The sequence below is a fragment of the Suricata suricatta genome, chromosome 5, assembly GCF_006229205.1.
Source record: "Suricata suricatta isolate VVHF042 chromosome 5, meerkat_22Aug2017_6uvM2_HiC, whole genome shotgun sequence".
In the NCBI taxonomy this organism is placed as follows: Eukaryota; Metazoa; Chordata; class Mammalia; order Carnivora; family Herpestidae; genus Suricata; species Suricata suricatta.
This window is the reverse complement of record NC_043704.1, coordinates 143,069,298-143,095,876: the sequence shown is the minus strand read 5'-3', so window position 1 is coordinate 143,095,876 and position 26,579 is coordinate 143,069,298. Positions and strand designations below refer to the sequence as shown.

Genomic DNA, 26,579 nt, shown 5'->3' with positions numbered 1-26,579 from the left:
GGCCTAATCTTAGGCAGATGAGAGGGGACCACAGCTTGGACTTAGAAGTGGTAGGAGTAGAGAGAAAAACATGTGTTTAGAAGATAAGACAGAAGGGCCTGGATCATATATTGGACCTTGGGAATGAGGACAAGAAGGACATTTTTATAAACTGTTGTCTGGGTTTCTGGCTTTTGTAGCCAGAATGACAGTCCTCTCATTCACTGACACAAGAAGCGTTGGAAGAGGGGAAAGATATGGTGAAAAGGCAAGAGCGAGACTTTAATTTTCAGTTGTGAGCAATCGAGTTTACAGTGACTTTGAGATATTCAAGAGTCACGTATGAGCCAAGCTGGGATCGCTATGAGAGGTACCAGTGTAGACGTTCTGGTGAATGATGGTAATTGAAATGGTAGGCATGGGTGAGAGTCCTTAAGTCAGTGGGGATCAACTCTCTGTGTTCATTAGAATCAACCTGGGATGTTTCCAAAAAATACATTGAGGCCTGGGTCCCACTCCAGACCAGTCAAATCTGAATTTCTGTGGCTGGGTCCCAATCACCAATATATTTTCAAAGCCAAACAAATGATGTTGAGGAGCAGGATGAAAACACTTTGAATACAAACAACTCAGGAGATGAAGAAGCGTGTCTTCAGGACAGAGTATAGAGTGAGGATAGAAGCATGGGACTGAGCCTTCAGGACAGCTAATATTTTACCATCAGGAGGAGGAAGACTAGCCTGCCCTGGAGAGAGAGGGGGAAGGAGAAAGTCAAGCAGGAAGGCATGGGCGCCGTGGAGGAGCGTGTGTCTAGAATCATATGCTGTTGAGTATTTACCTAAGACGGAGACTCACAATTGTCCCTTGAAATTGGCAGCATGGATGTCATTGGTGACTTCAATAGAAAAGTTCTGGTGGCGTAATGCGAGACAATAACCAGGTTACAAGGAGTAGAACAGTTAATTGAGTGGTAGATAGGCCAAAAGAGAGAGTAAAGTCACCCAGCTTTGTGAACCTTTCCTTGTGGGTCTTGGGGGTTCTACCTTCTTTTCTGGGTTCTTTTGGTTGAAACCCTGAGAGGTTGACAAAGTGTTAAATTGCTGCTAAGCTGAACAGTCCACACGACGTGTGAGCAAGTCATGAGAGCATCACATATTGTCCTCCCTCCTCCGCCATGCCTGTTTGCAGCTTTAAAGTTGAGCTGCCTTTCAAAGGCAGCCTTGATATTAATTTTTTTTAAAAGGTGGATGGTTATTTCACCATTTTGCAGGTACACATAAACATATATGCTTTTCCCCACACTTTTGATATGTGTAAACTGGTTGCCTAGCGTGGTTGAAAATAGAACTTGGATTGTTTGCAAAATGACTTGATGTCTGTAGAGTGCTTGGCACATAGGGAGGTGACACATAGTGGTGTTCTGTTTTTTTGTTTCGTTTCATTTTGTGTTTGTGTTTTTGTTTTGCCCCGTCTCCAATGTTTTCCCTTCCAGATGTTAAAATATTTGCATTAAATTCTGTGACTGTAAGTCTAAGTGTTGTCTGTTTAATGTACACATTTAGAGTACACATTTTTCAGATACACTTTAAAGTAATGGCCTAATTGTCTGAGAAGGAGAATATAGTCACCCTCAGGTTATCTGGAGAAAGAAGAGACTCAAATATTACACAACAAGGCATGGTAACCATCCAGGTCGGTTCTCTGGGAAACTGCTCTAGATGAAGTTTAGCGACAGCAGGGTGTGTATTAAGGAATGCCTTTGAGATCAACAAGGGGGAGGGGAGAGGAGGCGGCAGGAGTGGAGAGAGACAGGAGTCCAGTTGTCATGCGGGTTCAGGGACAATCTTGGCCAACTCCATGAAGATCTCTGGAGCAACAGTGGCCCTTTAGAGTGGTCTGGGGTTGGGTGGACATGGCCTTTACACCTCCATCTAGACCACTCATAAGAGGAAACGTTGTGACTTTGGGAAAAGCGGCTCCCTGGAGCTGAGGCAATTCCCAAAGGGGCTAACTTAGTGTTCTCTGACAACAGCGGTTCAGCCCGGAGCAACAAACCCTCCAGTGACAGGGGATTTGGGGAGTGCTCTGCAGTAAAATCATCACAGTAAGAGACGCCCCACAGCGTCCTTCCCATTTGCACAAACACAGGAATGTAATAGAGGAAACCCTAGTTCAGGATTAGTAGTTTCCATGGAGAATATCTAGAGCTGACTGTTAGGGTACTCACAGTAGTAATCTAGTGAATCTGGTTACCATGACAATGGCTTTTCTTTAACCAACATCCAAAGCAGCATCCCGAGAATAAAATGGCCACTGCTCGTGGCTAATGCAAAGAACCTAGATCCCCTGCCTTTATCTCTCCCTTCCTGTAAATCAGTTAAGACTGCTGATGGGGCACCTGCATGGCTCAGTCGGTTAAGTCTCTGGTCATGATCTCAAGTTCATGGGTTCGAACCCTGCATCGGGCTCTGTGCTGACAGCTCAGAGCCTGGAGCCTGCTTCCAATACTGTGTGTCCCTCTCTCTCTGCCCCTCCCCACTCATGCTCTGTCTCTCTCTATCTCAAAAATAAATAAAACATTAAAAAAAAACCTGCCGAAGTAGCCTGCATATCCCTAAGGCCACCAGCTCTTGGCATTTGTCAAATCATGCCTAGCACTATCATTGACTGCACATTTCTCTATTTCCAATCGGATACATTTCCAAAGACTGTACAAAGGCCCCACCCACATGTCAGTAGCCACTTGGTTTAATGAAACTCTGTGTGCATTTCTCGGGACACCAAAGGGATGGTTTGACTCTAGTCATAGAAGTGAAGTGTTTTTTATATCTATCTAGTTATACGTATGAGGTGTCCCCAGTGTTTCTGTTAGTGGAAGAAGCGGTTCTGAAGAAAATGATTGAATTTATTGGCTGGAAAGAAGGGGATGGAATATTTAACCCAGGTAAGTACAGCTAGTTATTGCCATCTCCCTTCCACTGCAAACATCTAAACATTTATCCATGTGTTATGTGAGAAACAACTCCTTGAAGACTTACACATTCCCCGAAGTTGGATATTAGTGACTCTATTTGTTGAGAATCTAGCATGTTCCCCTCTCCGAGTGACAATTCTTTGCATAAATGCTAAGTAACCGATATAAATGTTAAGGAAACGAGATATCCACCATTTAGGCTTTATATCTAACAAACGAATTTATCTGCTCCTGGGAATTTGGAAGGGGTATACGTTTTTCAACCAAATTTACTTGAGAAGTTTTCTGAATCACATTTTATTTGTCCTACAGTCCTTTCTTGGGACCGTAGATGAGCAAGTATTGTCATTTTATTAATCAGGTGACAGAATAGTATTAACTACGAAGACCTGGGTCCTGGCCCTCGTCCTTAGATTGAAACTTTTAGTTTGGAAAAACTCTGGAATGAGAGCAAAATGTCAGTCTTGGCTGGCATTGGAAATTGCTGGACCTGGAGGTTAGGAAGTGTGAAAGGGTGACGGGGGTGGGGGGGGACATCGTGTGCATAAAGCTCTTACAGGGACTTGTCATTAGACCAGAGCAGCCATAGCCCTTCATGTCTTCCACCGGGGTCGGCACTTAGGGAACTAGAGTTTCATGCTCGAAATATGCCATTTCAATTTTGTTTTTGCAGGTGGCTCAGTGTCCAATATGTATGCAATGAATTTAGCTAGATACAAATACTGTCCCGATATTAAGGAAAAGGGGCTGTCTGGCTTGCCAAGATTAATCCTTTTCACATCGGCCGAGGTAACAAATTATTTTTGATATCAGATATAGATTTTCTGAGAATGCATTATTTAAGAGGGTTTGTTTGGGGCCTCTGATATGCTTTTATCCTACCCATGTGTGACTAATACGCCTAAGTATAACATCATATTTCATTGTAAAGGAAATTCTGATGGGTTTGATATTGTAACCCCTGGCCACTCAATTTTGTACATCACCCTTATTTAAGATTTATAGTCTATAACATTTTTCTCTGAGAAAAGAGAACATTCAATTTGAAAGTGCTATCTCTTTCTGTGAATCTCTTCTTTGAGTGTCTTATTTATTAGAACTTAGATGATCACTCAGCTATGTCAGAAGACTTACATCTCCTCGTAAAAGTGATTGCTTTGAATGGCTAACACAAAGGTTTTTCAAGAGGAAAGGGAGGTATTCAAAAACAGTGACACCACACACACACACACACACACGTGTGTTGCCACAATCCCCTGTCTCCTTTTACTACCCACCAAAGTTGGAAGTCTGATTGTGGGTAAGTGCTTTAACTTTGTGCTAAACTGCCTGGATTCAATTCCTGTCTCTACTACTAACTATCTGAGTGACCTTGGTAACTGACCACTCCTCTGTGCCTCAGTTTCTTAATTTGTTAACATAAGTATCAGTTAGCTGTTGTGTCTAACAAATTATCCCAAAGCCCAGTGGGGAAGAATGATAGTTATATCTGCATGCTTATGAGTCTTGAGCGAGCCAGGCCAGTTCTGCAGACCTTGGCTGAGCTCCCTTATGTGTCTGTGGGCTGGCTGTCCAATGGCTGATCTCGGAGTGGGCTTGACAGGGATGACTCCAGTGACTTCTCTCTGCTCCACATGTCTCTCATCCCCCAGCAGGCTAGTCCGGTGTGTTGTCACAATAGGGGTGCTGGTGAAAACAGCACAGAAACCCACCAAGCCTCTTGAGTCTAGGCTCAGAACTGGCACATTTTCATCGGTATAAGTATGTGACGGGAAGGAGCCCAGATCCAAGAAGTGGAAAAACAGACTCTGTCTCTTAAGGGGACTTGCTGCAGAATCATCTGGCAAAGGGCATGGACATGGGGAGAGGTGAACATTTTGGGGCCCTCAAACCCAGGCTTAGTAGTCACAGATGAGGAGGAATTGCAGGGATTGAAAGAGTTAATGCATGTAAAGGATCTGGCACATCACAGATCCACAGAAATGCCAGCTAGATTTACTAGCAGGAGGAGAACTACCTGGCTACAGGAATGTGGGTAGAATAGACAGCAAGTTCTAGTGCAGTCTTTTCTGAAAGGGATTCTTATTTTCCTTTTCTCTTTTTTTTGTGAAATTTCAGTGGGTGCCTCCATCTATCCCACCGCTGCCTCTTCCCCCCCACCCCCCGCTCCCTCCCCCATCCCTGGCCGGAAGAGGTTGGCTTCTGTATCTTCTGTGATAATCCAAGGTCTCTTGTCGAACCCATGGAGTGGGCAAAATCTCCAAGTCTTCTATTATTTCCAGCTGAGCTTCTCCGTATCTATTATTTCCTTTTAGAGCATGAGTTATTTGATAGGAGAACCCCCATGTTTTCCTCCTGCTCTGTCTGAGCTTTCTTCTGGTTAGTTCAGTGCAAAGTGGGCACTGAGTGTGGGGAGGCATCTGGAAGGATTCATCTAATTTGAGGTTCTTATCTCAGCTGGCCAAGGTTTTTCTTCACAAAACCTTTTTGCTGCAGCCAGCAAAGAATATTTGGGAATATAGACATCTGGGGAAAATACGTTTATTAGGGAGAAGAGTTCCCCTCTTTGGGTCCCAAACATTGGGGTTTTTGTTGGAGGCAGCCAGCATTTCAGAAGCACAAAGTCCCTTCTGCATTTGCCAGCTTTATTCTTTGGCTTAAAACTTACGAGAGGTCTTTTCTGTAATGATTGTTCTGGGAAATGGGAAGGAATTCTACTCTGGAAGCCTAGAATAAAGATCATATCTTCAAAAGATCAGTGACAAGGTATAGCTGAGAGATTGGGAGTGAAAAGAAATTGAAACCTCATGTAATTGGGAAACTAGTACTAGTATTTTTTTTTTTTTTAGTCTCTGGTGGAGTTATATGTGCAAAAAGAGGTAAAATATATGCCCTGGCTAATATGCAGCCAAAGAGGGCGCCGGCAAACCAGAACTAAATCTATATTTTAGTTTACTCTGGCTGCTATAACAAAATATCACAGGCCAGGTGGCTTAAACAACAGACATTTATTCCTCATGATTCTGGAGGCTAAGAAGTCCAAGATCAAGGTGGGGGTAGAGTTAGTATCTGGTGAGAGCCTGCTTCCCGGTTTGGGGACCATCGTGTGCTCATGTGACCTTTCTTCAGTTCATGCTGTGGACAGAGGGGGGTGTTCTGTCTTCTCTCCACACAAGAGCCTCACTCTCGTGACTTCATCCAAACTGAATCCCATTGCACTTCCGGTTAGGCATTAAACACATGGATTTTGACTGGACACAAACACTCCGCTCACAATGATGTGAATTCCACAGAAAAACTCCATACCTTTGAACCCACTATAGCTCCAAATGTGTATTTCCACTCTATCCATCCAGACTCTACCTTGATGCTCCTTCCTTTCCTTGTTCTGCCAGAGAGCCTGAAGTCATCATATTTACATTATATTAATTCATATTTCAGTGATCATCTTCACCACTTATTACAACAAAGCAATCCATTAGTTTAAAAAAAAGGAATTAAGGGAGGTGTGTTTCCTCATGGTCTTAAATCTTATGTTAGTCTGCTTGCTATACATCTTTGGTGTACTTGTAGGTGTTGGCCCACAGCCCTGTGATTATTTTGATTATTTGATTCCTTGTGATTATAAACAATAGTAGGGGGTCTTCTTTTTCCAGTTTTTGCGAGGCCTCCAAAGTAACCACCCCACCTCTGTCTTGCACCATCAGATGTAGAGTATAGGCATGCACCACTGAAGGTGTTTTTGCATACTTGAGTTTTTTATTGTAATTCAACTGTTGATGCAGACCTGGAAAATCATGACACAGGTCCCTTCACTGTGCATGTACCAGCCTCCCCAGGCTGAATAGGATCCAAAGAGAGGGGACTTTTGGAGGAAAGTAATAAAAATCACAAGACTATGGCTTGATTACCAGTTCGATATGAATTCCCTGAATTTATAGAAATCATAGGTTTGGAATTCAAGTCATTTTGGGAATTAGCGTAAAGCAAGGATCATTGCTGCTAAAAAGTGAGGGGAGGGGCGCCTGGGTGGCTGAGTCCGTTAAACAGCTGACTTCAGCTCAGGTCATGATCTCTCGGTTTGGGAGTTCAAGCCCCGCATCGGGCTCTGTGCTGACCGCTTGGAGCCTGGAGCCTGCTTCTGATTCTGTCCTTCTCTCCTTCTCTCTCTGCCCTTATCCTGCTCATGCTCTGTCTCTCAAAAATAAAATAAACATTTAAAAAAATTTTTTTTAAAGTGAGGGGAGGAAAAAAACTCTTCCTTCCCAGTACAGCCAGCCATTGGCTGAGCTCCTCTCTGGGAGGATGGAGCCCGGGATGGGGTAAGAGAGACCAGGGTGCACTTCTTGGGCTCCTGCCTCCTCACCACCTCATTCGCTCCCCTATTCGTGGTCCTTCTCTCTAGGCAAGTCTGACCCGAGTTTGAATGTTATTACAGGTGTTCTTTACTTAGAAGGTCAGGCCGGGTTCCGATCTGCTTTAGGAACTGAGCCAGCTACGTGCTCTTGGAGAAGTCCTTGCACTAGATACAGCCCTTTCCCTCCTTCCCCAACATCTACTGGGCCCACAGCCCACTTCCTGGGGCTCATTTGAGCATCAGATTGGTCAGTAACAGAAAGGAGTCCAGAACCATAGTCTATGTGGAAGGGGGAAGCAGTGTTTCCCTGAGAAACCCAAGGTCACAGAAAAAAATCCTTGCTGGAACCAGAAAGGAAGATGTCAGTGTAATCCTGTCTTTCATGTAGGCACCTGCTCTTTTATCTTGGTAGAAATAAAAGCCCACTGAGATTCTTGTGTCTTCTGTAGGACGAACGAAGCATGGGGGGAGACTGGGTCTTAGGATGGCTGACTGACGTTTTTTGCCTGAGATGGGAGCCAGTCACCATTTGTTTCCAAATGCGGCCGTTACTTCTGAACTCCAGCCTTCTAGGTTTTTCCTTTCCTTGAAACTACTAGGCATGTCTGAAGCATTGCCTTCCTTTTTTTTTTTTTTTTTTTTTCCTTTCCCTTCCAGGGCTCTTTTCCTCCTCTGATGCTTTCAGGTGTTTAGACTTCAGTTTTGCACACATTTTTTAAAAATGTGACCCTATCCATTTGAGATTGACATTGGCCTGTTCTTTGCCCTGAAGCACCCAAAGACAGCTCCACTGAAGCCATTCTTGTTCTGATGACCAGTTTTTTACCCAGCAGATCCATTACTTGGGGGCATTCTGCTGTTTCTCAGGCAAAGCAATGGGATTTTCCTATTGGCAGATGTCAGTGGGGCAGGCTACTATCTATCAGTGGTTGTCTGGTTGCCAGAGCCCAAGTCTCTGGTGAGAAATAACTCACCTTGGCTGTGTCCTCTTAGCTATGGTGGGCTGATGTAGCAAGTAGAGAATTAATTACATTTTCATGTACATTATTACTCCTCGATATGCATATGTACTTGTAACAACTTGAAATGAATGCATCCTACAGGCATTTGGCCGTGTCCTATTTGATACTTGGAAATTAATTATTTAGGCTGGTTTCATTTTTCCTGATGGTGTTACTTCTGCATTTATTTTTACAGAGTTAAAAAAAAAAAGAGCTTCCAATAAAACTCTCTTGACAAAAGAAGAAAAAAATTACCACCTTTGAGGGAATATATCAAGTTAAGTGTGAAGGCATGACTACTCTTTTAATGTATTCATACCTACAAATTAAATTACTAAGGGTTTTTGGTACAATAATGTCCTTTAGCACCTTCATTTTTCTGGCACGAAAAAGAATTAATTGACCACCTGTCCACACTAATGTATAAAGAGTGACATCTCCAATGTTTGAATGCTAATTATTTTATAGGCTTTATGTAGTGGGAAAAGAAAGCCCCAACAATCTAAAGCGTATACTACCATTTCCAATAAGAAATAGGCCAGACCTAATTTCAGAGCCACATATTAGTCTTTCGTCCCAGTGCTGCATAAAGGAGTGTGTCCATAAATTACTATTACTTTTGTTATCCTGGTTTCAGTCACATTCCTGAAGCCTAATTTTCATCTTACATTTGACATGAAACCAGATTGGTCAAGTGTCTGATCAGCAATTTATAGCCCATGGTTTGCTCCTGCAAACAACTAAATTCTCCTGTGGTTTGTGATTACAGTTATTGAAGCAGAGTCTTGCTCCCTCCTCGGAGGGTTTTGAGTCAGCAGTGGACTAGATTCTGTTTCCACTAATGCTGAATCTTATTAGCAGCATCAAGAGAAACTTCTCTCAACGTTATGGAAAAACAACAGCCTCCCTCCAGTGACCAAGTTTGTTCCATATGTCAGCTTCTGTGTTAAGCCCTGTACATGTATTAACCCATTTATTTCTATGAAAAACAATGAATTAGGCATTGGCACCCCCACTTTATCTTTTTATTGTCTTGCCTTTTTTTTAATATGTCATTTTAATAGGTAATATGTAGATTAATTTAGTCATTTAATTATTGAGTTGGACATACATCCACGCCACCACTTGCCATTTCCAATTCTATTAATTATTTTTTATTTTAATTTTTTTCTTTTATATGTTATTGTTAAGTTGATTTCCATATAACACCCTGTGCTCATCCCCAGAAGTGCCCTCCTCCATGACCATCACCCCCCTTTCTCTCTCCCCCTCCCCCATCAGCCCTCAGTTTGTTCTCAGTATTCAAGAGTCTCTCATGGTTTGCCTCTCTTCCTCTCCCCTACTCTTTTCCCTCGTTCCCCTCCCCCATGATCCTCTGTTAAGTTTCTCCTGTTCCACTTATGAGTGGAAACATATGGCATCTGTCCTTCTCTGCCTGACTTATTTCACTTAGCGTGACACCCTCGAGTTCCATCCATGTTGCTACAAATGGCCAGATTTCACTCTTTCTCATTGCCATGTAGTACTCCACTATGTATATAAACCACATCTTCTTTATCCATTCATCGGTTGAACATTTAGGCTCTTTCCATGACTTGGCTATTGTGGAAAGTGCCGCCATGAACATTGGGGTGCATGTGCCCCTATGCATCAGCACTTCTGTATCCTTTGGGTAAATCCCTAGCAGTGCTATTGCTGGGTCATAGGGGAGTGCTATTGTTAATTATTTGAGGAACCTCCACACTGTTTTCCAGAGCGGCTGCCCCAGTTTACATTCCCACCAGCAGTGTAGGAGGGTGGCACCCCTACTTTAAATTAGCAAACTGAGGCTTGGAGAGTGTACATTATTTTCTCAAGATTCCAGAGCCATAACTAGGAAAACTTGGAATTAAATCCTGGCTTCTCTGATCCCAACTAAAGTCGATGTTTTCAACCACTATACTAAGGAGCTCCTTTAAATGACTACTTTCTCTTTTCTTTGATGTAATAATGTTCCAAAAACTGGGCTCTGCCAGATGACTTGAGATAATAAGCAATCGTTTTTTCATGCTGTGTATTTATGTTTTCCTTTTTCTCCCTTGTCCCTTTTAATTTAGTGTCATTACTCTATGAAGAAAGCAGCCTCCTTTCTTGGGATTGGTACAGAGAATGTTTGCTTTGTGGAAACAGATGGAAGGTAATGGGGACAGGAGCCGGAAGCCTGGTGGGTGGAGGGGGATTCATACTTTTTAAAAAGCAGTTCCAGTGTCTGTTCACTACTAAACATAACTGAGCGTCTCAAATCTGTGTCTCTTAGAGGTAAAATGATACCTGAGGAACTGGAGAAGCAAATCTGGCAAGCCAGCCAAGAGGTGAGAGGGGAGAGAAAGAGGGAAAGAAAACGTAGGCATGTGTCTGGGTATGAGGGAGGGAATGCACCAGCCAGACCTGTTTCTGTGTGTAGGAGAGAGAAGGGAGCAGGTTAGCATTAACCTAGGGAGACTCATTTACAGGTGTTCTGTTTCCAGGTGCCTGTCTGTCCATGTTCTGTGCACTTTCTCAGACGTTCTCATTCCCAGGTGGCTGGAGCCTATTAAAACACTGACGTCACCATATTCCAGATTCTTGCCTTCAATTAGCCTTCAAAGAAGAGCCCAGCCTCTCCAGCATGGCCCCTATGCCCACTCTCCTACTTAACTGCTGACGGAAGTCTGTAGGCCAGACCAGTCATCTCTGGGTTACATTCAGAATGATTTCCATCTCCTGAGCAATCCCGGGCTGCTTCTGCCCAAAGCCCGTGGCATACCCATCACCTTATATGGGGTCTAGGCTTTGTATTTCAGCTCTGGCAGACCGTCCTCTCTTCCTCAGCTGCCAGAGAATATTAAAATTGACATATCTGTTGCCAAGGAAGGCCAGGCGTCGCCCCCTCACCTGCCATATTCCAGCACGGCTGGCCCTGGCACCTGGTTTTTAGGTGCGTGGTGGTGTTGGTGGCAGCCATCTTGCTCCTTGGGCCCAAAGCCTATCGGGTTGGGTACACCTGCGTCATTGCTTCCCTCCTGTCCCATCACAGCGCTGGCTGGTCTTGGAGCATCAGGCCATCCCCCTGTGCTCAGGTTTGTGATTGCTGTTGCTGCTGCAAACCGGAAAGCCCAGCCTTGAGCTGGGATAGAAGTATCTACTCATAGGAGTTCATTTTCCAACAAAGATAGGCTCTTTTGTTCATATTTTTTGTTTTAACACCTTTCTGTTATTTTACTCTTCATATTTTTAATTTTTCCTAAAAATCACATTATCAGCAGAGCATGCTCGATCACTGCATTTGGGTTGAAAAATTCTGTACTTAAAAAGTCTGCCTTTAGTATAGGCGTACTGGCTTCGGTTGTGTGTCCTTAGATCTATATTTATCTTTTTTTAACATGTTGATGACAAGTGGACTTGATAGCTGTGTGGTGAGACAGATTATCAGATTTCATTCACTCTCGGGTAAAATTCTATATGACAACCAGTTTACTCTGCTGTGAACCACGTGATGTTCTAATTTCACCTCCCCCCCACCCCCAGGTTTCTTTTCCTACATGTGTTCCTATCAAAGAAACTTTGTTTATGTCATTAATGCTTGTTGGTGGGGTTGGGGGGTAGAGGGGAGAATATTGATTGCACTTTCTGTACGGTTCAAGAATTCTTTCCTTCCTCCTTACCCACTCTCTTTTTCAGTCTTTCTTCCTTGAATTTTAAACTTTTCATTATGGAAAATTTAAAATATATAAAAATTAATATAATGAGCCTCTCTGTACCCATCATGTAACTTCAACAAGTGTTAGCTTCTGCTCTGTTCTGTCTACACCACACCCCATCCACTACCAGTAGATTAGTTTGAAGCCAATCTCATGCATCATATCATTTGATCTATAAATAGTTCAGTATATCTGTAAAAGCTATGCACTCTCTCTTTATTAAGAAAGAACACACACATACCGTTACAAGAAATAATTTCATAATATCATCAAATTTTCACTCTATATTAAATTTTCTCCTATTGCATTTTTTAAATAGTTGGCATGTTTGAATAAGGATTCAAGGTCCATATGTCTAGTCTGTAGCTTCTCCCTCTTCCTTTTTCTCTCTCCCTGCAATTGATCTGGTGAAGAAACCAAGTTTTTTAGCCTGCAGAGTTTTCCACATTGTGATTTTTGTCGATCACATCAAGAATTTGAGAATCTAAGTGTTCCCTTCCCTATACAATCCATCTGTTCTCTATATTTCCTGTAATTTGGCAGTGAGATCTTGAGACTCAGTGAGACTTAGATTGAAATTTTTACCAGAAAGGCTTTACAGGTGGCGTTTTGTCCTTCAATCGGGACACATCTCCTGTTTTCTTTTTTGCGCTAACATTGATCGGTGGCTTCTGGTATTGCTGGGCTGTTTGTTACAGACCTCTGCTTCAGCCTCTCACCCCCTGAATTTTGCTGCCATTGATGATCATTGTCTAGACCCATTATTTCCTTAGGTGACGTTCTTATTCATTCCCTCATTCCTCCTTCATTTAATGGCAGGCTTACTACCATAAAGAAAACCTTTCCCTCATCCCTGTTTGGTTTCCCAAGACAAACCGTTTGCACAACCAGGGCAGGATAAATGTTTTATTCTTTCCCCTTACTTATCAGTTTTCATATTAGTGAGTTAGTTGCCTAGCATCCCCTAAAGATAGCCAAAATGACTTTTCTTCTTTAGTATCATGAAAGAGGCATCCTCTAGCATAGTTGATGGGTTTTATTCGGCTTCAGTCATGATTACTTTCCTTGTTCACATTTTTGTTTGTTTCGACAATGAAAGTACATGAAATTGACATCTCCTGAAGTTGAGAACTTGAAAAGAGAAGTTTTAAAAAAGTGAAAATTGCTTTCGGCACATTTAGAAGTAGGGCGATGGGGTGAGAGTGGGTGGTCTCCTCAGTTTTCTTTCAAATTAGTTAAAACTCGAGTCTGGATTCACCGTTCTGAGATACTGCCTGGTGATTAGCTTATTTTTCTAGTAGCTTCAGACCTCACTGTTTGTTTCAAGCTTTTAACTTGTATTGTTCCAAATGTGGGGCTAGTACATCAACTTTTCTTCTGCTGGGATTCAGTTCCCTGGGTCACCACAATCCATTAAAAATCTGTTGATTTTTACTTGATGCCATGACAAAGATGGCAAAATCCACAGAAGCATCAGAGGTTCTGACATTCTTATGAGAAGCTCCAACTCACATAGCTGCTGAATATTTGAAAGTACTTTTGGGTACGAGTGTCTTAAATGACAACTTTTCATAGGGAACACAGCTCATCAGCAGCACACAGTCAATACTGTTTTCACTGAATCTTCTCACTAATAGCATGAGATCTAAGAAGGGGAAAAAAATGGGAAAGTTAAATCCAGATTGCAAAAGTTTAATTTCTGGGCCTGATATTTATAGCTAGATTATTAAAAAGGTGAGGAAAACTCATTAATAGACTATAATAGCTTCCAAAGGTATCTTTTCACAACTGTTCAGGGTGTCATATAGTTTGTAAGGAACGGTCCAAACATGAAAGACACCTTAAATGTTCTTAGGAAATTGCTTTTTCTCTTACTTTTAATGATTGATGTAAATCTGGTCTCATTTTACTTAGGTCACTGACATGATAAAGACGTAATCTGTTGGTAGTTGGGCACAGGGAAGAATTCCCAAAGCCTATAGTTTCCCTACTGGCCCTGCTCTCTCAGATTTGGATGGACTGGATTCCATGTGTCACCACCATCTCCCCAGATGGCAAATGGAGTCATTGTGTCCTGTGTATCTCAATTTAAAGAGGTGGACCAAGCGTCTTTGCTCTGCTCCATGTTTCATTGAGAAGTAACTTCTTTCTGTCAAAGGTCAGCTAAATGGGAATGAGTCTGGTTCAATAGGACCACAACCTGACATTAATTGGGACATAAAAATATATTGCAGGGACAGCCGAACTTCAAGATAAACCTGAGAGAACAATATGACTCCACCCTAAATGGAGGCAAAATGACTTTTATAGGCAGCAAATCCTAGTCACTTGTTCCTCAAGAGCTCTAGAATCTTAGGATTCTCACTGTTTCTGCCTCCCCTACTTTTGTTGCAAATTTTCCTCCAACTCACTTCCACAGTGAGCAAAGCCTCTCTGCTGACATGCTGGGAGGAATCTATGAGGTAAACATCTCATGTACTTCCCTCTCTGACTGCTCTGAAGTTCCTTATGGAACCAGAGCATCTGGCTTGCTTGGCTGGAATTACCAATCATCACTGCTTATAATTCCATAGTCTTCCCCCCATGCCCCACTTTTCCCTCTGGCACCTGTTTATTCTACAAGATGCAGCCATTGTTGTGTGAAGAGGCATAATCATGGTAGGAGTCATGCAGGTTCTCTTTGCCAGCACCTTCTGATGGATTTCTTTTTGGGGCACCCATTTTGGAAAGTGTATCCCACTGAGGTTACTTTATCTCCTCTGATACCAATTTGTATCTGAACACACTCTTTGTTTCATAACTTCACTTGCTTTTCAAAGAGACAGGCAGACAGACCTCCATGGTTGGCACCACGGAGCTGGAGCTGCTTGTTTTCCAGTCGTCCTCCTGGTTATTTTGTGGAGGCTCAACAATTCTGGCACTCAGTTTCTGGTGAAATGCCCCCAGAAGGAGTTAAGAATCACACAGAATGCCAGTCTGGCATTTGGTAGAGGTTCCTCACTTTCCATGTTTCCTAACAAAAATAGTTAGGATGCGTATGGCGTTGGGACAAAGGACTCTTGCTGTCATAGTATTGTCTCAGTTCCCTTGATCTCTTTGAGATGACAAGTGGCCATATTGTGGAGAAGCTGAAAAATACTCTGAATGAATGGTTACCTCTGATGGAACCCAAAATGTCTCTAGATGTATAACCATTCTGTTTACCAAGCTGCTACAGGACAAGGTAGGGTGATGGTGACGGTTCTTGTGTGTGGGTCCTCACAGGGAGCGGCTCCGTTTCTCGTCTGTGCCACCTCTGGTACAACCGTGTTGGGAGCCTTCGATCCTCTGGATGAAATAGCAGACATCTGCGAGAGGCATGGCCTGTGGCTTCATGTGGATGTAAGTGCATTTGTTATGTTCACATTGGTTCAACTTCCTAGTCTATATGCAGCTGTGGTGGGAAGTCTTTCATGTTCTCAGAAACTAGACCTGAGGTCCCCAGCTACTTTTATTTGTATATTTCTTTCTTTAAAAACATTTTTTTTACTGTTTATTTAGTTTTGAGATGGAGAGAGCTTGAGTGAGGGGAAGAGCAGAAAGAGAGAGAGGGGGAGACACAGAATCTGAAGCAGGCTCCAGGCTCTGAGCTGTCAGCTTAGAGCCCAATGCGGGGCTCGAACTCATGAACCACAAAATCATGCCCTGGGTAGAAGTCGGAGGCTTCACCAACTGAGGCCCCCAGGTGCCCCAAGTGTGTATTTCTAATTAGGGGAAATATATATGTCATTTTCCATAAGGTAATAAAGAAGAAGATGCTAAGACGATGTAAATTTTGGTTTTGTTTTCCAGATTCTATTTTATTTCCTCTTCTCCATGAACCATTACCTCTGGTCCCTTCAGTCTACTACTGTCATGATGCGGGTGTGGTATGAGGGGCACTCTGATTACAGAATCAAGGGACTTGGACTTTCGGTTCTAACTGGCCTCTTCTTCATTGTGACCTTACCCATTTAGGCTTTGGTTTCATTTATAAAGAGGGAGATGGCTGATGTGGTCTGTGAAGAATCTTCTAGCTCGAAAATTACATGATTCCAATCAGCTGGAAAATTCAAAAAGCCGCATTACACAATTGCATACTATAATTACAGCAGGTTTTGTCTGGGTCCGTCGTAGATAATTATTTGAGAGGGACTAGGATAGCTTACACTCTTCATAATTTTCTAACTTAAAGAACTGATTTTTTTTTCTAATTAATTTTGTAAGTCCTGGGGCTGTTCGTCATAAATTTTCCCTTAATTAAAGGTAACTCTTCAAATTCTACAAATCCAGGGTTAAAACTTTGAATTTGGCCAGTTCTGAATGCTGGTTGAGCTTTTTGGTTTTCTTTTCTTTTTTTTTTTTCTTTTTCTTTTTATAAACCCAGGAGTTAATGAGCTTGATTCAACCTAATAGAAGTGATGGTTGAACATGCTGATGACACTATAGGGAGCTTTCTTCTGGTGAGTGATTCATATCCTCCTTAGCAGAAAAAGAACACTATTTTTGACTTTCTGATCAGAAGGTAACTAAGCATTTGGGGGAGATACCTACACAGAATTTTATAGTTTGTGTGATTTGATGTTTTCAAAGTGAAGTGTCTGTGTTATGGAGAGAATTTTTCAGCAGCTCAAGGCTTTCATTAAGCAGATGCTAATATTTGGTAAACGCAGCAGTAATGTAAAGCTCACCAGAGTCACAGGCTCTATTAGCATGCCAATGGCAATCCTTCAGGTAGATTATTTTTAACTTTAAATGGGATTGTAGCATTTGTATCTGTTCACATTTCAGCTTTTATCTTATTGATTTTTATAGACTTAGGAGCATAATAATACATTACGTCCTAAAAGATAATATGAAGTGAGTACTTTGTGACTGTGGAAATAAGGCGAAAAAATCAAGTGTATCAGCAGTTATACTTAAAAATTCCATTTTCATAAAAGAAACATCAAATATGGATTATGTAGTTTAGGGAAAGCTGAGCAGATACAGCAGTTTCTAAATTGGGTTTGAGATTAAAGACTTAAGAGAGGCTCAGAGAGAATTGTGATTTATAAGTATGAATGAAAACCTCCCTAGATTTTCTTTTTAAAAAACCCCAAAGGTTAGATTTTTGAAGGAAACACTCTTATAAGGGAATACTTAAGCCCCACAAAGTATTCGATTTGCACCCAGTAGGCATCTCGAAGTATTGGACAAAAGGGACAACAGTTTATCTGACTTGTTGAAGACATTAGCTCTCACACGGAGACTGTGTTCACTTGTGCTTTAATATCACAGGCTGGGGGCGCTCTGGGCGGCCCGTGGCTCAGCGTCCCACTCTTGGTTTTGGCTCAGGCTGTGATCTCATGGGTGGTGAGTTCGAGTCCTGCATCGGGCTCTGTGCTGACAGTTCAGAGCCTGAAACTTGCTTCGGATTCTGTGTCTCCTTCTTTTTCTGCCCCTATCCCGTTCGTGCTCTGTCTCTCTCTGTCTCTTAATAATAAATAAATGTAAAAAAAAAATTAAAAAAATATTGCAGGCTGGATATAATGTAATATTACATTATATTGTTATAATAATCATACTGAATCTGTTGATAACATTTTAAAAGGGGGAACCTGCGTAGCTAAGTCTGTTAAGCGTCCAACTCTTGATTTCAGCTCAGGTCATGATCTCATGGTTTGTAGGATTGAGCCCCGCATCAGGCTCTGCGCTGACAGCATGGTGTGTGCTTGGGATTCTCTGTCTCCTTTCCCTCTGCCCTCCCCCACCTCAAAATAAATAATAAAGTTTAAAAAATACTCTAAAAATTTTTTTTTAAATAAAGGAGCATGTAGCTTATCCTGGAAACTTTAAAGATAAAAATTAGCAAAGGGCGCCTGAGTGGCTCAGTCGGTTAAGTGTTTGGCTTTGGCTCAGGTCATGATCTCACTGTTCATGGGTTCGAGCCCTGCATCAGGCTCTGTGCTGACAGCTAGTTCAGAGCCTGGAGCCTGCTTCAGATTCTGTGTCTCCCTCTCTCTCTGACCCTTCGCTGCTTGCATTGTCTCTCTGTCTCTCAAAAAGAAATAAAAGGCATAAAAAAATAAAAAATATATCATTAAAAATTAGCAAAATAGCAGTAATGACTTTGGCCTGTTTGAAATTTTCTGTAAAATTTTTTAAATCCTATAAAATATTAAAAACTGTTATTCACTTGATTTCTTTTTAAAAAATGTAATTATTGCCCTTCAGGGTGTCCCGTTAAACCACCTTGCCCTGCATATATGACGTATTTAATTAATTCTAAGATATACTTACTTTATGTTGTAACGTCTCTGAAGTTGGTATGTTGATGTCATTTTTTTTTCTTTCTTTGTGGCACACAAAAGCTGGTGACTCTCACCTTTGACAGTATCTTAAATTTGGTTAATTATGGTGCATTTCTACACAAGTGCTTAAGGAACCCTTTGTGTTTTTGGACGTTTTCTGTCTCTGGCGCTATCCTTCCTCTAGGATGGCAAATGTTGCTGTAGTCTCTGCCTCAGACTGGAAGAACCTTCTGGTCTGGCTCTTCTCTGAGGCAGAGGCTGGGGCTGCTGCAAGGTTTCCCACTCCTGGCCACGCTTCCGGACGTGTCCCCCCCTCCCCCCACCTTCAATCTCCACCTCAGGGGAGGAAACACTGCACGTACTTCACATCAGGGGCTTTAGACGCTGCTGGGTCTCAGTTTCACCCTCGCCTCCACCTCCCTGTCCAGATTGGTCTTGCTAGTAATTTCCCAACTAATTAATCAAAAAGAAAAACATACAGGAGTGCTGATGCATAGGGGCACGTGTACCCTCATGTTTATAGCAGTGCTTTCAACATTTGCCAAACTATGGGAAGAGCCTAAATGTCTATCCACTGATGAATGGATCAAGATGTGGTTTTATACTCAATGGAATACTACTTGGCAATGAGAAGGAATGAAATCTTGCCATTTGCAGCAGCATGGATGGAACTGGAGGGTATTTATGCTACATGAAGTAAGTCAGGCAGAGAAAGACAGATACCATGTTTTTACTCCTATGTGGATCTTGAGAATCTTGTGGTCTTGAAAAGACCATGGGGGAAGGGAAGGAGTAAAAATAGTTTCAAACAGAGAGAGAGGCAAACCACAAGAGACTCTTAAATACAGGAACAAACTGAGGGTGGATGAGGTGGGGTAGAGGGGGAAATGGGTGATGGGCATGGAGGAGGGCACTGGTTGGGGTGAGCCTTGGGTGTTGTATGGAAGTGATGAACCATGGGAATCGATCCCCAAAACCCAGAGCACATTGTATACACTGTATGTTAGCCAACTTGACAATACATCATATATAAAAAAATAAAGACGAAAAGTAAGATGGCACCTGTGGTGCCTAACACATAGCTCAGTAAAGGACGGCCCTCACTGAGATGAAAAACCTTCATCATTTAGGTCGTTGGTTTGATGTTTTTGCAAGTTTGGGGGTTGGGAGTTCAGAAAGTGAAGCAAACAGAAGTCAGGCCCTGCCCTGAGATGTGTTTTTCTTCTCCAGTCAGCTCTTTTGGGGGCTAAGCCTGAGGAGGAGCTGATCCTGGCCCTGCCAAGTTATCTAAACTGCAGAGCTAACTCCTTGAAAAAGTTCATGTAATTTTATTTTTATTTACTTCGAGGAGGGCCGATAGAGTGCACAAGTTGGGGCGGGACAGAGAGTAGGAGAGAAAGGGAGAGAGAGAGAGAGAGAGCAGTCTCCACAGAGAGCAGCACAGAGCCCGATGCAGGGCTCGAACCCTGGGATCATGACTTGAGGTGAAGTCTGATGGTTAACTAAGCCACCCAGGCTCTCCAAGTTCATGTGATTTTAAAACTTCCATGCCACTCACTAAGATCCTGAGAATGTGTTGAATGTGTTTACTTTTTTGGGAGGAAGAGGAGGCAGAGGTGGGTGCAGGAGATGGGAAGGTGTTCGAATGTGGTGTGTGAGGCTCCTGAACTCGCCTCCTTCCAACGCTTTCAGCTCCCCACACTGTCTTCTGCCATTTGGCCCTAAGTTAGGATTTTATCTTGAAGCACAAATGGGTTTCGGCTCCCAGATCTAATACTTACTGCCTGTGAGACCTCAGACAACTCACCTACGATCTCTGAACCTTAGTTTTTCCATGACAAACTTTGAGATAATAATGATTCCATTCTCAGTGCAGCATTGTGTGGTCTAGATAAGCATAGAGGACATTCTGCATAGCCCAAGCTGGTGCCCTCGTAATCCCTCACAGCCATCACCCTTCCATACCCTGCACTTGAAACTTAGAAGTCTGCTCAATTTCAAGGACCAAACTGACTTCCTTATTCCTCACATGGATTCCTCCTCCTCCCTACCCCCTCACTCTCTCACCCCCTCCTCCCTGCTCCAGACTTCCCGGCTGTGGGGTATCCTTCCATTTCCTAGTCCCAGCTGTCTTCTCCTTTGCTCATGTTTATGTCTCCCGTGGACATCTTCCCTAAGTCCCAGGCTTCCTTTCTCCCACTCTTCAAACATTTTTGATTTGCAAATACTTCTGAAAACTATTTGGCTGAAAAAAAATCTAATGAATAGGATCCACCTAGCCCTTCCTAGTTGGCTTTGAGTTCCCACATACCCCTCTATCCCCCCTTGTCAACTCTGCACCTCTTTGTTATTCAGAATGCCAGCTCTCAGCCCATACCTCATTATCAACACTGGCACGTTGTGTCTGGAAGAATGCCAGCATTGCAAAGGATATTGTCTATTTTCCACTTAAATACAGAGAACAAACTTGTGGTTTCCAGACAGGAGGTGGGGAGGTGGGGGGTGGGGGTGAAATAGGTGAAGGAAATTAAGAGGCACAGAATTTCAGTTATAAAATAATAAATCACAGAGATGAAAAGTACAGCATAAGGAATATAGTCCATAATATTGTATTAATGGTGTGTGGTGACAGATGGTGACAATACTTGTGGTGAGCACTGAGTAATATATAGAATTGTCTCATCACTGTGTTATACCCCTGGAACTAATATAACATCATAGGGGGCACCTGGGCGGCTCAGTCGGTTAAGCCTCTGACTTCGGCTCAGGTCAGATCTCGCGTTTGTGGGTTCGAGCCCCGCATCAGGCTCTGTGCTGACAGCTAGCTCAGAGCCCGGAGCCTACTTTCGGTTCTGTGTCTCCTTCTCTCTCTCTGCCCCTTCCCCTCTCAGGCTCTGTCTCTCTCTGTATCAAAAATAAATAAAATATTTTAAAAAATTAAAAAATATATAACATCATATAGGGACTATGCTTCAATAATGATGCTAAAAAGTGAAAACATTTCTTCAGTGGATTATTTGCATTTCAGGTGTTGAGTTTGGTAAGTTCTTTATAGATTTTGGATACCAAACCTTTATCCGATATGTCATTTGCAAATATCTTTTCCCGTTTCATTGGTTGCCTTTTAGTTTTGTTGATTGTTTCCTTTGCAGTGCAGAAGCTTTTTATCTTGATGAGGTCCCAACAGTTCATTTTTGCTTTTATTTCCCTTGTCTTTGGAGATGTGTGGTGGGGGAGAAGGGCAAATGGGTGCCAGCCACTGAGGAGGGCATTTGTTGGGGTGAGCACTGAGTGTTGTATGTAAACAATAAACCACGGGAATCTACCCCCAAAATCCAGAGCACATGTTACACACTGTATGATAGCCAATTTGACAGTGAATTATATTTAAGATAAATAGAACATGCACCTACCAAAAATAAAAATAAGAAATAAAAACGAAGAATATTGTCTATTTTTAGACTCAAGATTTGAGAAGGTATAGACTCTGTCTTTTAAATCATTTTTTGTCCACACACGACCCAACAGTTTACTATACTGATTTCCTTGTGATGTGTGAATTTAAACCCTAAGGGTCAACAGAAGCCCATCTATTGCGATGGGGCTCCACTTGCCTGAGTGAGAGCCAGGGGGCAGATTTTGTTTTGGAGTATACATGGCTTAACATGGGCTTCCAACAAGGTATCAAGTAAGGCACATTGAGGTTGTCACTCAGGGTTGATCTATGACAGCAGACTGGCAAACGAATGACATTGAATAACGTTGTTGTGGTTCTTTAACTGTCTCTGCAGGCTTCTTGGGGTGGCTCAGCCCTGATGTCCAGGAGACACCGCCACCTCCTGCATGGCATCCACAGGTAAATGTGGCTTTCCAGGCCTGGCGCCTTGAGTTTAGGCAAGGGAATCTGTCTGGATTTTGCACACTTAAGTGACAGTGTGAAAACAAAGAGACAAAGTAATTGTTTGACTTAAAATGAAACGAGTCAAGACAAAACCCCAAATTCCCCAAGCTACTCAAATGAGGAATCCTGTTGACCACCTGGGTGTGAGTATCAGCTGCTACTAATGATTGTCTTCTTGCCTCCAGTAGGAGCTACTTAAGGTTCCCTCCTTCCCTTGTTCTTTTGGTTTTCTGTCCCAGAGCCGACTCTGTGGCGTGGAACCCTCACAAGATGCTGATGGCTGGAATTCAGTGCTGCGCTCTCCTTGTAAAAGACAAATCTGTGAGTTCTCCTTTCCTTCTTATAGTCCTTGGGCGTTGTGGAAGGTCAGACAACTGTGTTTTCATAGGACTCGCTTCAGCTTATGTTTTGGTGCTTTGGCCCAGATACAGTGGAAGGTCGATGGTGCTGGTCTGAAAAGGAAAACTAAAGAGGCTCAGATTTAAAAAAAAAAATCTAGCTCAGGGGCCTTTGTGGCTTAGATTTAGGTCTTACAGAATCTCATTAGTTACAGCCAAATGGGCTCTCTTGCCCTCATTTGGATTATATTTGAAACCTCGGTTTTAAACATGGCCAAGATTTTGTTCTCCTTGATTAAGTCTGGGATTGAAGTCGTCTCGAAACTTCTGCTGGCTGAAAGAGTGGAACAGATGTGTGTCATACATTAAATTGGATGCTTAATACGCTCAGCTGGGGCTTAACGGCACATGGATACGAGAAGATGTTAGTTCTGGGGTGAGCGCCGAACACTGACTTATTATCTTCTTTTGAGCAATGGGGGAGGTGGGGGGTGCGGGTGTGGGTGTGTGGAGTTAGACATTAGTCTGGATCACAGCGGGGCAGGGGGGAAGGGGACCCAGCAGTGCCTCCTGGCCACATGTATAAACCCTGTGTTTTTCCGTGGGTAAAATAAGGACTCCTGTGGGAAGTGGCCCAGGCTGGGAAGTGCCACTTCATTCTTAGAAATGCCTCCTCAAGATCTGTGTGCAGCATGTGGTGATCCTTCTCAGCCATCTGTTTACATTTTTTTCCCTTAGGGGAACTCCCTTTGCCAATGTGAAAGTCATTTTCTCTTTTTAAGGAATTTTGTTTCAAACGAAAACCATATTTAACGTTAAAACCTCGTCTTGCATGTGCAGATAGTCACAACTTTCTTTCGAAATGAATTGTGATGTGTGTGTGTGTGTGTGTGTCCGCGCTCTTGGTGTTTTGAGATGACCAAACAAAATGCGGTCGTAGGGGCCAAGGGCAGGCCACCTAAAATGTGCTCCAATGGCGTGGTGATTGTTTTGAATTGAAGCTGCTTGAGAATGGGTCAGTGTAAGGACACTCAGGTCCCCTCGGTCCTCCTGAAAACAGAAGACCAGTCTCCCACATGAAAGGTACCCTCCCTGTAGTAAGAAGTAATGAGCCATCCTTACCACCAGAGACAGGAACTTTAAAGTGGAGAAAGCTTTACAAACAAACTCTAATTTTTAAAAAAAAAATTTCACTAATCTACTACCTAGCCCAAATTCCACTTAGAATTCTTTATCAATTAAAATTCTCAAACACGTTTTTTTTTTTATCCTGTCAATGCCTCACAAATTGATTGTCTCGTTGTCTAAAATGTATAAAAACAGCCTTGGTCATGATCTCATTCTTTGGCCTCCATGTGCCCATAATAAAACTTTGATTTTTCTCTCTTGTTAATGGAAATTTAGTTCTTTCTTTAAAATTTGTTTTAATGTTTATTTATATTTGAGAGAGAGAGAGAGAACAGAGTGTGAACAGGGGAGGGGGCAGAGAGAGAGGGAGACACAGAATCTGAAGCAGGTTCCAGGCTCTGAGCTGTCAGCACAGAGCCCCACGTGAGGCTCGAATCCACAAACCATGAGATCATGATCTGAGCCAAAGTCTGATCCTTAATCGACTGAGCCACTCAGGCACCCCTAAATAGAAATTTAATTCTGAGTCCAGTTAGAAGAATTTAGGACAATGAAAAATTACTTCCTCCCCTTCAGTATCCATCAGAAGCTATGAACCAATTCTGCATCTGGAGATAGAGACACTCTCAGAAATATGAATTTATCACCTCTTATTTTATGAGGTTGGATACTATTGACTGTATTCAAAACCATTTCTTTTTTTTTTTTTTGGCATTTAACTTCTCAAGTTATGACTTCATTTTCTAACTGAAAGGTAGTTTCAGATGACTGTATCGTTCATGAGCCAAGGAACATCCTCAGCTTGCCTTTGGTACATATTTAGGACATGACAGAGTTAGGAAGAAAACCCAGGTTTTCCTTTGCTCTAGACAGAAGAACGAAAATATGTCAAGAATCTGTTCTGTGCCTGGCAGTCTACATCTGCCTTCTCCCCGGTCCACCAGTCTGAATGACATCCTTGTCTGTTGGTGTGATGCTCTCAGGAATGGAAAAGTTAGACCAAAACTTTGATGACTGCTCTTTTAAATAACTTTCTAGCTTTTATACATTTTCTTGTTGAATGATATTTTAGCCAAGAATTGATTAGTACTTATGTACTTGATGCAATTCAGAATTTTCTGCATCATCTAACTCTATTAAAGGGTTGACAATTTTATTTTATTTTATTTTTATAAAGAATTCAGGGGCGCCTGGGTGGCTCAGTCAGTTAAGCATCCGGCTTCGGCTCAGGTCATGATCTCATGGTTCGTGGGTTTGAACCCCGCATTGAGTTCTGTGCTGACAGCTCAGAGCCTGGAGCCTGCTTCGGATTCTGTGTCTTCCTCTCTCTCTGCCCCTCCCCTGCTCATGCTATTTCTCTGTGTCTCTCAAAAATATATAAAAAATATTTTAAAAAATGAATTCATTCCTGGATCTCAATAAAAACAATACCCATGTCAACTTACATCGCAGTAATTAAAAAGTTGTGCAAGTTGTATTTGTTGTGCAAAGAAATGAACATTATTAATAATTGCCTTTTTTTTTTTTTACTAATTTAAAAAAAATTTTTTTTGAGAGAGAGAGAGAGAGAGAGAGAACAAGCAGGGAAGGGGCAGAGAGGGAGACACAGAATCTGAAGTAGACTCCAGGCTCTGAGCTGTCAGCACAGAACCCTATGTAGGGCTTGAACCCACGAACTGCAAGATCATGACCTGAGCTCAAGTTGGACACTTCCAACTAAGCCACCCAGGAACCTCAAATATTGCTTCTTTTAAAAACAAAAGATGGTTTTTATATTATTATTTCTTATTTTTTGAGTGTGAGAGCATGAGTTGGGGAGGGGCAGAGAGAGAGGGAGAGAGACTTTTAAGCAGGCTCCATGATCAGTGGAGACCCCAACACAGGGCTTTGATTCCACAACCCTGGGATCACAACCTGAGCCAAAAGCAAGAGTCAGACATTCCACCAACTGAGCTATCCAGGTTCCCCATAATATAAAGGATTGTTTTTAAGTTAACTGGAATGGAGAGGTGAACCGTGAGCAATGAAATAGGACAATCAGCTGAAGCACGTTTTGCATTGGCAGTTTTCTGTTCCTTTGGCACCTATTTTCAGCCTCTGTTCTCCTTCATTATTCATTCATTCATTCTTCAGCCAACACTAACTGACTTCCTGGGTAGACCAGGTGCTATGCTAATTCAGGGCTTATAAAATAGGCGCACTCCATGCAGTCAAAGAGTTTATAATCTTAACAAGGAGACAATGAACAAAATGTTCATATTTAATCCTTTTTTATTATTTTAATAAGCTCTCCACAGAATGTGTTCGACACTGTTGATCATATATTCTGTAGCCATTCCAACCTCCTTCCCTTCTGCCTCCCGAAAACTATCTAACCATCTAACCAGTCTCCCTTGCAGTAAGGGCTACAATATGATATGGTTATGGTCAGTACAGCATAGAGAAATGTTGAGAAACATTGAGAAATGTTTTACCTGCAGCAAGGGGTGATCTACACAAGAGGAAAGCATCCTTTCCCCTTTTCTACCTGGAATGAAGCTGGGTCACAGCATGATGGGTGGAGTTCTGATAGCCACCTCACAGTCATAAGACGATGACCCTAAATCAAAAAGTGAACATGCACAGATTGGCAGAGTCGAAAGGGGAAAAGTCTCCATCTTGAATGATGATTTTGAAATGTTGCACTGATCCTGGAAAGGATTACTTGGAAACATTTTGTGAGATAGGTCATTTTTTTTATACAATTTATTTTTTTAACATATGCAATTATTTTCCATCATTTGCAATACAGTAGTTTCAATGATACTCCAAACAGAAAAGCAAAGTAAAAAATCAAAACCCCCACTTCTATTTCATGTAATTAGACTTATA

At 42.3% G+C, this 26,579-nt stretch overlaps 1 protein-coding gene across 2 annotated transcripts in view; it reads left to right on the top strand.

Annotated features, from left to right (window-relative positions):
- The window catches only part of GADL1 (glutamate decarboxylase like 1), a 276,305-nt gene that overhangs the window by 144,451 nt on the left and 105,275 nt on the right, over positions 1-26,579 (top strand). For both annotated transcript variants that reach the window (XM_029940382.1, XM_029940381.1), the window contains 7 exons: positions 2,817-2,923; positions 3,627-3,742; positions 10,408-10,487; positions 10,608-10,662; positions 15,295-15,411; positions 22,133-22,197; positions 22,482-22,563. In XM_029940382.1, the coding sequence (XP_029796242.1) occupies positions 2,817-2,923; positions 3,627-3,742; positions 10,408-10,487; positions 10,608-10,662; positions 15,295-15,411; positions 22,133-22,197; positions 22,482-22,563 (622 nt within the window). The remainder of the gene's footprint in view (positions 1-2,816; positions 2,924-3,626; positions 3,743-10,407; positions 10,488-10,607; positions 10,663-15,294; positions 15,412-22,132; positions 22,198-22,481; positions 22,564-26,579) is intronic.